The sequence below is a fragment of the Sparus aurata genome, chromosome 23 (genome assembly GCF_900880675.1).
Source record: "Sparus aurata chromosome 23, fSpaAur1.1, whole genome shotgun sequence".
Taxonomy (NCBI): Eukaryota; Metazoa; Chordata; class Actinopteri; order Spariformes; family Sparidae; genus Sparus; species Sparus aurata.
In genome coordinates this window covers 24819985-24836304 of record NC_044209.1, presented here as the reverse complement: position 1 = coordinate 24836304, position 16320 = coordinate 24819985, and the positions used below count along the sequence as shown (strand labels likewise).

Below are 16320 nucleotides of genomic sequence, written 5' to 3'. Positions count from 1 at the left end.
TTTTCTGTGAAGGTTTAGCCAATTAGAAAACAGATGAGGGTAAAGGTTGCAATATGTTTACAGACTTAGAAAACATATTCAAACTGTAATGAACAGAATCATTAAAGTCAAATTCAATCATTAAACATTAAAATATTCTTCCATCCACTCAACTGCTAGTGAAAATTGTTTCGGAATAATGTCTAGTCAAGACTACAACCCAGGTAATTCTGCCATAGAATTCTGGACAATATACAAAAGTAATCGACAACACATAAATAAAGAACAGTAAAAACTGAGGTCAAATTGAAAACACTCACTTGCGATGGAGCTTCAGTTGATGCAGTAGCTCAGAACTGCCTCTTTTATAGAGGGAGGGATTGCCTGGTCAGCAGCAGTCTCTCGCTCGGTTTGGTCATGCATTCTTTTCAACCTCTTGCTTATTTGTGGCAGTGACGTTTAAGGCGAGGGTTTGCATATTTATTTTATAAAAAATACAGGATACATTATTGCAGAATGTGGTTTGTGTATGATCCTAATCATTATAATCCTCGATTATAGTGATACTGAATTTGGGATTTGTTTTGAACATCTTTCTTTAAATGAATGGACAAATTTGGGGGTTGGTTTTGAAAAGTCTTCCAAATTCCATTTGTGTTCAATTGCAGGACATTTGAGTTCATCCCTAAATGACACTTATAATAGCGTTGTAGTTGTATACACGTTTATTAAATAATAAAGCACATCTTTAGTACAAACATATAGGTTGCACTTATGGCATTACCATGAAATGTATAGATGTGGCTGTGCTCTACTTGACCTTATAAATGAAAGTCAGAGCATAGTACTTGAGGATTTTACATTGCATTACTGTTTTTGAGTCATGTTAGATGAATGCAAAGGCCTTAGTTCTGGAAATGTCCCCAAATGTTTGTAGTTTACCATTACAGGAGACTGGCACATCTCATATTCCGCTATTAAAAACAGGAATCTTTTGGATAACTCCCTAAATGGACATGAAAATAGTTGGCAACTCCTTTGAGATCAGGACCAAAATAAATTGAAAAACAGAATGAACTTCTCCAGTTACCACATTTGATACGAAGACGATGACATCTATTCAAGTGCCATTATAAGTGCCCTAGACAATCTCAAGGGGAAAGGTCATTTAGTGCCTATGGCATCTACACATATACACATGGAAACACTAAACCCCCATCAGAAAGAGGGTCAGCCGTCAAAAGAACTCAACATGAATTAGGGAAGCCTAATTCATGTTGAGTTCTTTTGAGTTGGCTCTTAGGACAAATACTGATTTGAGCAGGTGGTGTTCAAAATTTAAGTGTCCAAGTGACTGACACCAGTATTCTCCACCACTGATTAAAGTTAATTGTGCTTGCTTTTGATTACATAATTTAAGTTAGATGTTTATCAACATAAGAATGGATATACAGCGTGTTCAGAATGTATTCAGATCCCTTTACTTGGAGTAAGGGAGGATCTGAATACTGTCTGAATGCACTGTATGTTTTACATATGTGCTGGCATAACAATGTGTGTGTGTGTGTGTGTGTGTGTGTGAGAGAGAGAGAAAGAGAGAGAGAAAGAGAGAGAGAGAGATTGTGTGATTGAATGTGTGTGTGAGACACATATGACCAATATGGAAGGAGGGATTATACCATTTACCAGCTACCCAGAAGCCTTTGTCTGTTGTAAAGAACACATTTTGAGTTATTCCAGGTAGTTCGTTATGTTTGTAATAAAACAACCTGGATGATCATCAAATCTTAATATTGTTTGTGTAAAAAGTTGATCACTTAATTGGACCCATTTGTTGTATTTGTTGTTCCTTTAGCATTTTGGATTCTGCTATGAAATGAAACCTGCTGAAGACCTTATTAACCTCCAAGATCCAAGATGCAAAATGCCATGTCAACATTTAATTTTAGCCTTTTTCTTTAGCATTGTTTTTTTAAATTTTGTAATTACAATATATTTATCCTACTTTATCATGGTGGAATAATCTTTCAGGCCACTTATCAATTTATGGTCTTAAGATTATGTCTTGGAGAGAACAGCAGTCGAGTCATCTGCTTCCACTCCCGTAGTTTTTTTTTTTCTTTTTACATTTTCTCAAATGGTAGTAGCAGAGTAGAGATTCCTGACCCAATGTCTCCTACCTACAGGGTGCAATGAGTGTAAAAGTCTGGGGATGTCACAAGTTTCACACTATACTGCAAGTGGTGCTGGACTTTAGACCTTGCAGATGCCCAACCTCTGCCAGCCAATTCTGAGAACCTTGAGTCACTGGCATGCTCAACTGTTTTCACCACCCTAGATTTTAACCCCTAGTGGTTATTGGCAGGTGGAAATGGACCCTGAAAGCCAGCTGCTGACAGGGTTTGTCAGATCTTTTGGGTTTTTCTCTTTTTCGGGTCATGCTTTTTTGTTTGGTGCTCCAGCCACCTTCCAAAGGCTGCTGAATCATGTCCTGCAGAGCGGCCTTGGAGACTGCAACATGGTGTATCTGGATGACATACTCATCTATTCTAAAGACATCCATGCCCCAAGCTTAAATTCCGGGGTCATGTAGTTAGTATGGATTTAGATCGGAGAGATCTGGCAACAACGGAGGCGCTGCGTAACTACTGGGTGCAAAGGACCCCGCCCCCAACTCTATAACAATTGCAGAGCCTCTTAACACTCTGAAAAGGAAAGGAGCTGTGTTTGGTGGATGGATGAGTGTCAGAAGGCATTTCAGTGTCTCAAAGACCATCTGACCTCGCCTCCTGTCCTTGGTCACCCCGATATGTGTAACACATTTGTTGTCTACACTGAAGTTCTACAGGTATTTGAGCTGTCTTGGAGCTGGCATGAAGATCTGACACTTAGTCCCAAGAGGTCATTGTTTATGGGAGCTGCTCTCTGTCCAGCGCAGAGCAAAATGACACTGAACGTGAGTGTCTGGCAAGGGCTGGAGTTTAGATAAATGGAAAAAAATGCTAGCTCCAGGCTTATTCGCTGGGTGCTGCATCTGCAGGAATTTTAACCCACGAAGTATCATAAGGGTTAGTTTAACAATCTACCTGATTCTCTAACGCAGTCCACTGTCCTGGCCTCCCTGGCATTATTAGTCACCTTTTCTGGCATGTGACAAGAAATGTGTTCCTTTTCCCCTTAGCGATGAAGAAATCTGGAAAGCTCAGAGGAATATCTGCCAGTACCGCCACAACCCCACCAGTGTTTCACAAACCATTCCACCAATGGAAGAACCATGCTTTTTGAAAGCGCTAAATGTCTTTAAAGCAAAACGTATTTTAAAAAATGACTATTTTAATTACTAAAACCCCTGAAGTATTATTCTTTTGCCAAATTGAAAATGGTTTACATTTGTTGATCAGTACCATGCTGCAAATACTCTACCATATGACATTACAAGGCTAATTGCTCTACTTCGTTTTGGACTGATTTCTCTGGTCATGCAAATAAATTATTAAAGAAAGGAAGAGACAGGATTCAGGATAATGATGAAAGGTATTGTCTTTATTGTAAAGAGCCCCCAACCATGGTTCATATTTTATGAACTCTGGTGAAAGCCCTTGAGGATCATGACACTTACTCAGCAGAATCAGACTAAAAAAAGAGAGATGAAAATCAATTATTATGATTTGGGTATCATTTAAGATGTGATATTGATCCACACTGTCATCAGTGAAAGTTCACAGCATCAAATTATTTTAAAAACAAACATACCTTTCCAGCGTCACGGCTCTTGGCTCTCAGCTTGTTGACCTGGGACTCAGCAATGTCAGCGCGCTCCTGAGCTTCCTCAAGCTCATGCTGAACCTTCCTGAGCCTGGACATGTGGGTGTTGGCCTGCTCCTCCTGTTAAGTGGTTTAGAGGTATGTTGGCGTAGTTAGAAGACAGTTAATAGTGATGTTATTATTAAATCAGCTGTCAATCTTGGCCACATTATGTATTTGACTTACAGCCTCCTCAGCCTGTCTCTTGTAAGCCTTCACTTTAAGCTGCAGCTTGTCCACCAGATCCTGAAGTCTGTTCACATTCTTCTTGTCCTCCTCAGTCTGTATGGATACAAGATTATACAGTATGTGAAGAAGACTAGAGAATGAATTAAAGGTTAGGGGAGTTTTTCAGTACGGCTTACCTGGTATGTCAGCTCCTTCACTCTCCTCTCATATTTGCGAACTCCTTTTACAGCATCAGCTCCACGTCTCTGCTCGGCCTCAACTTCACTCTCTAGCTCACGTACCTGTAATATGATGATAAATAACATATCAGTCTTCCACGCAAAGGTTTTAGTTGAAATAATAAAAGGCATAATAAAAGTGATGTGCCTCCAAAAATGACCTGTTATACATTTTTATATACAGTTCATACCCTGGACTCCAGTTTCTGGAGCTGCTTCTTGCCACCCTTCATGGCGAGGTTCTCAGCCTCATCCAGACGGTGCTGGAGGTCCTTGACTGTGACCTCCAGGTTCTTCTTCATCCTCTCCAGATGAGCACTGGTGTCCTGCTCCTTCTTCAGCTCCTCAGCCATCATGGCAGCCTGAAATGATAAAAAGTCTCTAATTGCAGTTTGTTTTTTGTTTTTTTAAAGATTTTTTTTTGCATAGACAGCTTTATTAAGCAGTAGACAGATAAGAAATATGGGAGAGAGAGGGGGGATGTGACATGCAGCAAAGGACCTCCGGCCGCCAGAATCGAACCAGGGTCGGCTGCGTTTATGGCATGCGCACTAACCACTCGACCACCTGCACGCCCATCTAATTGCAGTTTGTTCAGAAAAATTCAGAAAAAATTTATTGAACATGTACAAGCAGACTGGTTCTTGAAGGTGTTAACTCACATCAGTAATAGCCTTCTTGGCTTTCTCTTCAGCATTTCTTGCTTCCTGAACAGCATCATCCACTTCACCTTGAACCTGGACGAGGTCAGACTCCAGCTTCTTCTTGGTGTTCATAAGACTGGTGTTCTGAATTTCACCAAGAATAGACAGTGTTAATTGGTATGTGTCTCACATCTTTGATTAGATAAAATCCTTGTGAATTAATGAAAACATACCTGAGAGTGAAGCAGTCCAACGCGCTCACTAGCATCAACCAACTCCTGCTCAGCCACTTTGCGACTTCTCTCTGTCTGCTCCAGAGCGGATCTCAGCTCCTCGATCTCAGCCAACATCAGGCCATTTCTGCGCTCCACCATGGCAACCTGCTCCTTCATGTCCTCCTGTCCTCTGAGAGCATCATCAAGGTGCAGTTGGGCATCCTGACAGCAAGAGAAAAAGAACAAAACATTGAACCATCACTCATTTTTTCATGCCTTTAATATTAAATAATATTGCAAACATCACCTTGAGTTGTCCCTGGACATTTCTCAACTGTTTCTGAGACTCAGCAGCCTGCCTGTTGGCATGGCTCAGCTGAATCTCCATCTCATTCAGGTCTCCCTCCATCTTCTTCTTGACTCTCAGGGCATCATTCCTGCTCCTGATTTCAGAATCAAGAGTGCTCTGCATGGAGTCAATCACCCTCTGGCTGTTCCTCTTGATCTGCTCCATCTCCTCATCCTTCTCTGCCAGCTTCCTGTCAACCTCACCTTTGATCTGGTTGAGCTCAAGCTGAACACGGAGAATCTTGGCCTCTTCATGCTCCAGTGTGCCCTTGGTGTAATTTTAATAATTATGAAAGTCAATAACTCATACAAGATACCCTTCAAAAACATTATCATATTTGATGTGATGTGACATGAGCGAAAATGCTATCAGACCCCTTTTTCCAACAGCCTTTTTCATAATGTTTCTTATGAATTAATCATTTATACATATGAGGACATCAGCATTGTTTGTAGGGGCATATCCATGTGCCAGACCCAACTTATTTTAAAGATCTGTGGGAGATCTGGTCCGGGGAAAACAATCATGTAACATTCAACATCTTTTATCATCGTCATGATACAAGTTTGATTAGCCCAACCTTAGAACTGACTGACGACAGGATATTTTTTTAATGACTCCCTGTCATTTCCTGATGTTGCTGTACCTCAGCTTCCTCCAGTGCTGACTGAATTTCCGACTTCTCAGTTTCTACAGTCTTCTTGGATTTCTCCAGTTCATGGATAGTCTTTCCAGTCTCTCCAATCTGTTCAGTCAGGTCCGAGATCTCCTCTACAGAAGCACAATGCAAAACAGAACAAATTACATTTTTAAGTGTATATTATCAGTGCTTTTTCCATTTTAAATTATAAAATTTCACATACGCTGCAGGTTCTTGTTCTCTCTCTTCATGGTCTCCAGATGATCCAGAGCCTCCTCATAAGAGTTCTTCATCTTGAACAGTTCAGTGCTGAGAGAACGAGCCTCCTTCTGAGCTCCCTCCAGCTCTGCCTGGCCCTCCTCATACTTCTGTTTCCATTCTGCAAGGACCTAGAATTGTATGTAAGAATAAAAAGGTTATATTCTTCATTCGAAAATTCTGGTTTTCTTTTCTTTGTAATCTGTGTACCTTATCAAAGTTCCTCTGCTTCTTGTCAAGGTTGGCAGCCAGAGAATTGGCTCTCTCAACATCAATCATGAGGTCCTCCACCTCACCCTGCAGCCTCTGCTTGGTCTTCTCCAAAGAGGCACACTTGGAGTTCACAGCCTCAATGGATTCCTCAGCATCCTGCAAGCGCTGGGCCAGCTTTTTCCTGTAGTGAGCAACAAAGGATTTATACTTGCTTCCATACTAAATGTAGTACATCATATTGTATTAAAATCTGTTTAATTCAATGAAAAAGTAGATTATATACTTGGCCTCCTCCAGCTCCTCAGTGCGCTGGATAGCATCAGTCTCATATTTGGTTCTCCACTGAGCCACCTCACTGTTGGCCTTGGACATTCCTCTCTGTAGCTCAGCTTTGGCCTCCTGCTCCTCCTCAAATTGCTCTCTGAGCAGATCACAGTCATGGCGGGCTGACTGAACTGCATGCGCCAGGGCATTCTTGGCCTGTTGAACATGACAAAACTTAAGTATCATACCTATAAATAAATACTTAGTTTAATCATTTTGATGCAGCCATTCAGTTGTGAATCCTCAAGACTACTTCTGCATCTAACACATTTGCTACTCAGCATCACGTAATCCTGATGAGTCTTTTCATTATCTGGCAAAAATGTAATTCATAAAAGGTTTACTTAGCAATAGTAGCAGTGTTCCTGAATGTCTCTGTTATTGTATTATGTTACATATTTTGAATGACTACATTTGAAAAAGAGAATATACCCCCTGTTGATTTCTGACAACAGGGCATGTAAACTACTTTACCTTGACTTCCTCCTCAATGTGTCTCTTAAACTCCTCAATCTGCTGAGTGAAGGCCTGTTTTCCTCTGGTCAGCTGGGAAACAAGAGCTTCCTTCTCTTCCAGCTGCCGGGAATACTCACCTGAATGACAATGTATAGATTAATTTGTAAAAATGATGAACCCACCCACAGAGTACATTCACTTACAAGGGGCTGGGTGACTCACCATTCTCTGTCTGCAGTCTTGCTTTTTGTCCATTAATGTCGTTCAGCTGGCGAACATTCTCATCATTTTTGGATTTTAGCTCACTCAACTGGTCCTCAAGAGTTCTGCACATTTTCTCCAAGTTGCCCTGTAAATCAAAAATAAACATGCTATTCTTGAAAACTTATAAGCAATACAGGATGTTATCCTAACTTAACTACCATATTCATCTGAAAAGATGTTCAGATGCTTGAAGATGTTTGAATCTTTAAACCTATGGACTGAGAGATATAAGCAAATGACTCACCTTAGCTTTAGCAACAGCCTCCATGTTGCTGGAGAGGTCATCAATCTCCATCTTGTACTCGCTCTTCTCCTTCTCCAGCTTCTGCTTGACACGCTGGAGGTTGTCGATCTGCTCTCCCAGCTCTGCAACACTGTCTGCCTGCTTCTTGCGGAGAGCTGATGCGGTTGCTTCATGCTGCAGGGTTGACTCTTCAAGATCCCGGCGCAACTTCTGGAACTCAGCTTCACGCTTCTTGTTCATCTCAATCTGAGCAGCTGTTGCTCCACCAGCCTCCTCGAGCCTCTCACTGATCTCCTCAAGCTCCCTGGAGAGGTCAGCCCTCTGCTTCTCAACCTTAGCCCGAGCAGCCCTCTCAGCCTCAATCTCTTCCTCCAGCTCCTCAATACGAGCCTAGATTTGATGAAAGAAGGTGATTAATTGGAATAAAATGTGTTGTTTTTGATGAAATGAGTCTGATTTGCATGCATATGACACTGTATGTATGTTGGATATGTCACCTGAAGCTCCTTGATCTTCTTCTGAAGCTGAGCACCGAGAGACTGTTCATCCTCAATCTTGCTGAGGAACTGGCTGATTTCAAAATCTTTCCTTGATGAGAATACAAAGAAAGCTTTCACTGTCACAGTTTGTACTGTTATTGGAATGTAATGTTTGAGATGCTGAAAAGAAGATTAGTAACCTAAATCAAAAACCTTACTTCTTGATTTTCTCATCAGATTGCTGTTTTTCATTCTCCAGATCCATGATGGATTCCTGGGCTAGTTTCAGATCTCCTTCAAGCTTCCTCTTGGCTCTCTCAAGGTCCATGCGGAGCTTCTTCTCTTGCTCCAGTGACCCCTCGAGCTATCGCATGACAGTTAATGATAAATGATTTGAGGCATTTAAAAGGCAGAGCAAATCAAACACAATCGATTAAAACACCAGCTACTTGACCATAGAAACGGTTGTTGTCTTACATCGTCCACTTGCTGTTCCAGCTTTGTCTTGGCTTTGGTCAGAGTGTTGACTTTGTCTTCCTCTGCTTGGAGATCATCAAGTGTTTGCTGGTGGCTCTCTTGGAGGGCTTTCTTCTCCTTGGTTAACTTGGCAATAGACTCATCTTGAGATGCCATCTCCTCTGTCAGGTTTTTCACCTAAATAGATTTCAAAGGTGCATTATTCCCATCACATTATATTCATATGGTCTGTGTTTAAATGAATGTGGGTTTAAAATAATTCAAACCTTGTTTTCTGTGGCATGTTTCTCCTTCTCCACTTTAGCCAAAGTGAGCTCCAAGTCATCAATGTCTTTCTTCAGCTCAGAGCATTCGTCCTCCAGCTTCCTCTTCTTGGCAGTCAGCTCAGCATTGATTTCCTCTTCATCCTCCAGTCTCTCATTTGTCTCTTTGAGTTTGGCCTCGAGTTGGATCTTGCTCTTAATGAGCCCTTCACATCTTTCCTCAGCATCAGAGAGGTTCTCAGTTTCCTATATTTTCAACATAAATGTGAGAAATATACTCCACTTAAGCTTAACCATGAAAATATTAATGGTATGCTTTGTTATTCAAACAAGTTGTCTAAAGTACTGAGTAAGCCATTTACATTAGTTACATTTGAACAAAACAAAATAGACAACAGTGATCAACATTGTTCTGTCTCTGAGGTAGGGCTGCCCGATAAATTGAATTTTCATCGTCATGGCGCTATGAATATGTGCGATAAACACATCGCAGAGACTGCCTGACACGCGATGAATAAAAAAAATCATTTTGTTTACATGCGCCATGCATGCCAACATTTAGCCTATCAGAGGAGCCCTGGATACAAGGGCCAATCAGATGAAGCCCCAGCTAGCCCTTAGCTACCCTGACAAAATTAATTGGCATCAGTTTTACAAGTATAAAGGCCTACACGAACAATTCAAAACTAACGTTTTGACTGTATAGTTAATAATATGAAAACTTAAATATTTGTTTATTTATCGCAAGTTATATAGTCATCGCAATATTGAACAGTGTTATTGCACATCGCAGATTTTCCTCATATCGTGCAGGCCTACTCTGAGGTGTATATGTAACAGCATTACACATCCTTTCCTTTCTTTTGTTTCCTACTTACTGCAGCCACTTGCAGTTGCAGGTCATTCTTCTCCTGCAGCAGGGAAACCATCTTCTCCTCCAGTTCCTTCTTCTTGGCCAGGGCAGTAGCCAGGTCTGATTGCATCTTATCATAGTTCTCCTTCATCTGCTGCAGCTCCTTCTCAGTCTCGGCACTCTTCAGGAGAGGCTTGATCTTGAAGTAGAGATTCATCCATGGCCAGTTCTTAACATTCATGAATGAACGGATGTTGTACTGGATAGAGAAGATAGCTTCCCTGGAAAATGAGATAGATGTGGAAAGTGTCATTTCTTCTGAAACATTATTTTACAGAATTTCTAAGTCTAACAATTTAAAAGATTTATATCAACTACATGATAGGACAGTACAGTTTAGGGTACAGTAAAAGAATCCTACCTCCTCTCCATCATCTTAACAAACTCCTTCCTCATGACATATCCTCTGCAGAGAGCCTGAGTCATGGTCACCAGCTCAGCCAGTTTCTCATCTCTCATCTCCTCCAGGGTACCCAGCAGACCAGCTTTGAAGAACACCTATGTTGTCAAGTGGGGTGAATAAGTATTCAGTGCATATGGATAAGATAGGACAACCACACAAGTAAATCTTATAGAACTGTCGTTGAGGATGAACCTTTGTGTGTCCAAACTTGTACTGAGTGTGGTCCACATCAATGGAGCCCAGCAGCTTCTCTGAAGCTTTCTTGTTGTCAATGAACTGTCCATCAGGGATGACACTGGCATTCAATACTTTGTATCTACAAGAGAAAATTATGTTGTTCCTTTTATCTTCCTTTATTTTTTCTTGGTGTTTACCATCCTAATACCTCTATGGAAATCAACTTAACTTGTTTATAATGAAAACTGCAGTCACCTCTGCTTGAAGTCACCGTAGAGGATTCTGCTGGGGAAGCCCTTTCTGCAGATTCTGATGCCCTCCAGCACACCATTACACCTCAGCTGGTGGATGACCAAGAAGTTCTCCATAAGACCTGCATATTGCAAATTCATTGTATCAAAACATTTCTTTACATGACCATGTCACACATGTGCACAAATCTGGGTTATGTGCTTCTTACCTGGGGTCTTTGATTCATTGGGAATCAGACAGCGGACAAAGTGAGGGTGGGTGCTCCTCAAGTTGGTCATCAGCTTGCCCAAGTTCTCCTGTGGATGAGCATCACAAAATAATAGCTCATCATTGTTTTAAGTTGAGATTGTTAAAAGTTGTCCAAAAATATGAAACAATACATACCCTGAAAAGAGCAGACACAGTCTGGAAGGAACCACCCTTCTTCTTGCCTCCCTTCTTGCCACCAGCAGCCTCTATTTTGCGAAACATTGAATTTCATGAATAGGATTGAACAAAAAAGTATTAAAGTATTCTACTTTGTGGAAAATGTGTTTTGTCAATCAGAGACAGTCATATAAAAGCATCCTTCTTCTTTCCACCACCTGCCTCTTCGCTACCACCAGCCACCTCTGTTTTTCCAAAGAAGTCACAACATGATCACTGAATCATTGCCTTTGTCTCGCCTCATGTTTATCTCTTCACAAAAACTGCATGGTTTAGTTTGCTCACAGATTACCAGTTTGTACAGAATAGCTCTTACCATCAGCTCCAGCATGGGCTGCATACAGTAACGCCAGCAGTTTGTTTGCAGATTTCTGGTAAAGCTGAACAACTGAGTCGTTCAGGGGGTCCTTGTTCTTGTCCAGCCAGCCAGCGATATTGTATTCTACTGTACCAGCATAGTGAACCAGGGCGAAGTGAGCTTCTGCTTTGCCCTTTCCAGGCTTTGGCTTCTCAAAGCCCTTGGTCTTGCCAAGATGCTGATCATGCAGCTTGTTCTTGAAAGTTGTGTCAGAGGCCTTGGGGAACATGCACTCCTCTTCAAGGATGGAAAAGATGCCCATTGGCTGAGAAGATTTGACATTTAATGATAAAAAATGACCTATGGTAGCAGGCATTTGCACATTATTCAAGAAATAATGTCTACCATGGTGGCAAGTGCTGGGGAAAAATATGAATCTCCCAGGACATTATGGAGACATAATATCCTGGGAGAATCATATTTTCCACAACAGTAACTTACCTTCTCGATGAGCTCAATGCAGGCAGCCAAGTCCATACCGAAGTCAATGAACTCCCATTCAATACCTTCCTTCTTGTACTCCTCTTGCTCAAGTACAAACATGTGGTGGTTGAAGAACTGTTGCAGTTTCTCATTGGTGAAGTTGATGCAGAGTTGCTCCAAGCTGTTGAACTGTAATGACAGAATACCATTGCATTTCATGCTAAAATAGGTTGAACTTTAAAACTGCTTACATTTTTTTCAACAACTCACATCAAAGATCTCAAATCCAGCGATATCCAACACTCCAATGAAGAACTGCCTTGGCTGCTTTGTGTCCAGCATCTCATTGATACGGATGACCATCCACAAGAACATTTTCTCATAGATGGATTTGCACAGAGCGCTGACAGAATTGTTGACCTAAATATAAGAATTTAAGTGTGGGGATTCATTAGCTTGATAATTTTATTTGGAAATGTAAATATTTCCCTTTCCAAACACCAAACTTTCGTCTTATTACCTGTGGGACGGTCTGACCTTTGGTCACCATCTCATTGCCGACCTTGACTCTTGGGTAGCACAGAGCTTTCAGCATATCAGCTGAGTTCAGGCCCAGGAGGTAGGCGATTTTATCAGCCTCTGATTGAGAGAAAAACAAGAAGTTACAAATACACATTCTCTTAGTACCATGGTGTTGTTTTTCACACACCATAGAGGTTGCATGATAAGAGTGTATTACTTTAGAAATTACCCTCAGTGCCATCTGGTTCAGCCTGCTCCTCACGTTGCTTCTGCTTGAATTTCATGTTGCCATGATGCATAACAGCTCCGGTCAGCTTGTAGATGCCCAATTTCTCCTCACCAGTGAAGCCCAAGATGTCAATAGCGGTCTGCAATTTATGCACAGAAAATCATTTTAGAAAATCTTTTATTCTTACTTATCTGCTGTTAGTCTACACATTACTCTCAACTTACATCTGTTGCAATGAATTCCTCCACATCATTGATGCTTTTCACAGTGATTTCACCCTGACTGACCATTGAATAGTCATAGGGGTTGGTGGTGATCAGAAGAGCCTCTGGAAGAAAGTAGAGGAAATGCATGAGTAGGTATACTCTTATTTTTCTCTTATTTTTTTTTAAATTTTGTTATAACATACCCAAGAGCTCAGGTTTGTGGCCAGTCATCAGCTGATAGAAAATATGGTAGCTCCTCTCAGCAGACAACTGGAAGGTGACACGGGACTTTTCCAGCAGATCTAATATTCGCAGATCAGGGTTGGATTGCAGCAGTATGTATGACAAGTGTCTCTTAAACATTTTCCCAAACTAGCATCACGGTGTAAATTCAAAATTGGTGACTCAGCAAAATGTTGAAAATTACTCACATGTTTCAATATCAGCTGAGGCCAGTTTGCCAGTGGTTCCAAAGTGAATTCTGATGAATTTACCCTGAACATATCAGATTGAAGTTAGGAGGATTCTTCACATTCAGCTCAAATGACTTCTGTTTATATTTTCCCCTTTCAACACTTACAAAACGAGAGGAGTTGTCATTCCTCACAGTCTTGGCATTACCATAAGCTTCCAGCAGAGGGTTGGCTGCAATGATTTGATCTTCCAGTGAACCCTACCAAAAGATATAAAAATACATGATGTTGATTAAGGGTTTTCAACATTTTCCAGGCCAATGACCCCTTTGCTGATAGAAAGTAAGAGCAGGGACTCCTTTCTACATACATTATATAGAATTGTGTTGAATATTAAACTGGGTCTACAATAATGTGTTGGGTAGCTTGAAGATCATGTGTATACATACCTTGCTGTTGTACAATAATAAGGGTATTAAAATACCCATATATTCAAGTCTCTGTTTTAAACATACATATGGAAGGGACAGTGAATCCTCAAGCTTAACTGTTTCTGTGGATAGAAGGTGGCAATCATTTCAGTTCTATTGTGGCACACAAGAATGTCCGAATTTAATAAGTAGCTAACTGGCCCATGTGTTTCAACAATATGTTGTTAGCTGACTAAACTGCCATTATGAATAGGTGCTGCACAGCTATTTAGCATTACATTAGGCTAGCTTGTTCACATGATTGTATGAGGAATCATGGGTCGACTATCATCAATGTTGTGTAACTGGGGTTTACACATTCATCTTTGCTAATAATGTGTTAGATTCGTGTTATTGTGAATTTTTAGACACATCTAAAATACTGAAAAAAATAAAACTTTCAAAATTATAATCAAACAAAAATTTGGTTGCCCCCCTGCAATAACTCTGAGAACCCCCTAGGTGTTGTGGAAGACCCAGGTTGTAGATTTTCCATTTTTTTCTTTTTAAGACAACCATTTTTACCTGCATTTTGCCAGATGTTTGCTCTGTTTTCTTGCCAGCGCCAGCCACTGCAATTGTTGCAAAGTACTGGATGACACGCTTGGTGTTGACAGTCTTTCCAGCACCGGATTCTCCACTGCGGAAAGAGAGAGAGATATCTTGAGTCATATTTACCTACCTACCTACCTACCTACAGTATGTCATTGTCCTGTAATATTATTCAATTATTTGCAAATTACTCACGTGATAAGGATAGACTGGTTTTCACGATCTGAAAAGAACAAATACTTGAATGTCTCATGACATACCATATATGACGTACAGTCACATTACAGGTCACATCTGCTGTGTCCTATTTTGTATGTCAAGTGAAGGTAAAATCATATGCTAAAAATACAACATCTTACCAGTGAGCATGAACTGATAGGCATTATCAGAGATGGAGAAGATGTGGGGTGGAGCCTCCACTCTCTTCTTGCCTCTGTATGCCACAACAACCTGAGCATCGTACACAGGGAGCCACTTGTAGGGGTTCACAACGACACAGAACAGGCCAGAGTAAGTCTGGAAAGAGAAGAAAGTTCGCTTATAACTTCATTACTTCTATGTTTGACATTTATACCATCATTTAAAATCTGGACTTCATTTAGAGTAGCGGCCGAGAAAGTAGAATGTAGAGAAAAGTTACCACCACACGTAAAAGTTAAATTTGTATTTGTATGTTCATCTTCATGCTGATTTAAGTATTAAGTTAAACACTAACGTAGATCATCCATGATGCAAAACGCTCTTTGAGGTTGTACAACACGCAAGGCTCATTGAGGTGGGTCATCATGGCCATGTCCTCAATCTTGTCAAACTTGGGAGGATTCATGGGATGGATGTCATCCTCTTTTACAGTGAGCGTCTGAATAGGAAATACAACAAAAAAAACACAGTGAAAATAATATTTTATGGGAAAGACTTCATCCTACTTCACTGTTCAAAATAAGTTTTAATTAAATTATGAATTTGCCTACCTTTCCTGTAATTGTCTCAACAGTGGCTTTGCCACCCTCTTTTTTGACGAGTTTACCCTTAAGGTACATTTCCTCTGGTTCGGCCACAAAGTACGCTGTTTTTGCATCAAATGGAGTGTTTTGAGCCTCAATCCTCTCCCTCTCGGGCTTGCGGAGGTATATGGCCGCAGGCCCATACTGCTGCATCTCTGAGTCTGTGCTCATGGTGGCACTTTACTGAGGACTGCAACGAAGAGAAGGAGTTTAAATTACTTAGAATATATTTTATTGTTAAGTATCTGAATATTATGGAGCTCTGTAGACATGTCTTACCTCAGTTTATCCCAACTGCGTGGCACAGATCTGTTGATGTGTAACGATGCTATTAAAGAAAGATTGAGATAGTAATTGGAAAATGTTCCATAGTCTAGTGCTCACAACAGTAAACAGCAATCACTATATGAATTTTAACCCATTTTAGCTAACTTTAATGGTTCCACAAGCTTTTATTACTGCATTTTAGCTGCATTGTTATTATTCATTGTATTCTATTAGAATAGAGTTTTTCTTTATTTTTTTATTGTATCTTAATTGACTTTATGCAGTCATGTCAGTCAATGTTTTTTTTTCATGTGTAATGCACTTTGACAGACCTGTTCAGTGTGCTGTATAAAAAAGCTGCCATGCCTTGCCCTTACAATTACTACAGTTATAACACTGTTACAAGACAACTTCCATAGCCTCTCCTGTGATTACCATGTATTTTGATCAAATAACACTGTAAAGCTTTTCTTTATGAATGATCAAGAGGAGTTCCAAAACTTTGCCCCCTTTGCATAAAGATAGAGGGCAAAAATCCTTGATAATTATCATTATGTAAAAACATTAACATTAACAAAGTCACAACATTTATGTAATTTTAAGTAAAAGCAAATTATGGAGGCATAACCACACAAAAACCACTAACCTGTGTTGTTCTGTCAGTTCTCAGAGGAGCCTGAAGCTGCTGC

General features: G+C 40.5%; 1 protein-coding gene across 1 annotated transcript; it reads right to left on the bottom strand.

Annotated features, from left to right (window-relative positions):
* Positions 1–3501: 3501 nt before the first annotated feature.
* LOC115575705 (myosin heavy chain, fast skeletal muscle) lies at positions 3502–15535 on the bottom strand. The gene is made up of 39 exons (XM_030407943.1): positions 15332–15535; positions 15076–15219; positions 14720–14876; positions 14556–14583; positions 14334–14448; positions 13506–13598; positions 13357–13420; positions 13129–13227; positions 12944–13047; positions 12720–12858; positions 12489–12607; positions 12239–12388; positions 11987–12157; positions 11504–11810; positions 11146–11216; positions 10970–11057; positions 10765–10882; positions 10525–10648; positions 10291–10427; positions 9895–10150; positions 9020–9262; positions 8754–8930; positions 8495–8640; positions 8295–8385; positions 7798–8187; positions 7512–7638; positions 7308–7426; positions 6793–6989; positions 6507–6690; positions 6262–6427; positions 6045–6169; positions 5357–5665; positions 5068–5271; positions 4853–4978; positions 4382–4552; positions 4149–4253; positions 3970–4065; positions 3733–3864; positions 3502–3612 (listed from the first exon to the last, which is right to left on the bottom strand). Exons 1-39 carry the CDS (start codon positions 15533–15535, stop codon positions 3595–3597), a joined length of 5814 nt encoding a protein of 1937 aa, XP_030263803.1. The 3' UTR covers positions 3502–3594.
* Positions 15536–16320: the final 785 nt, after the last annotated feature.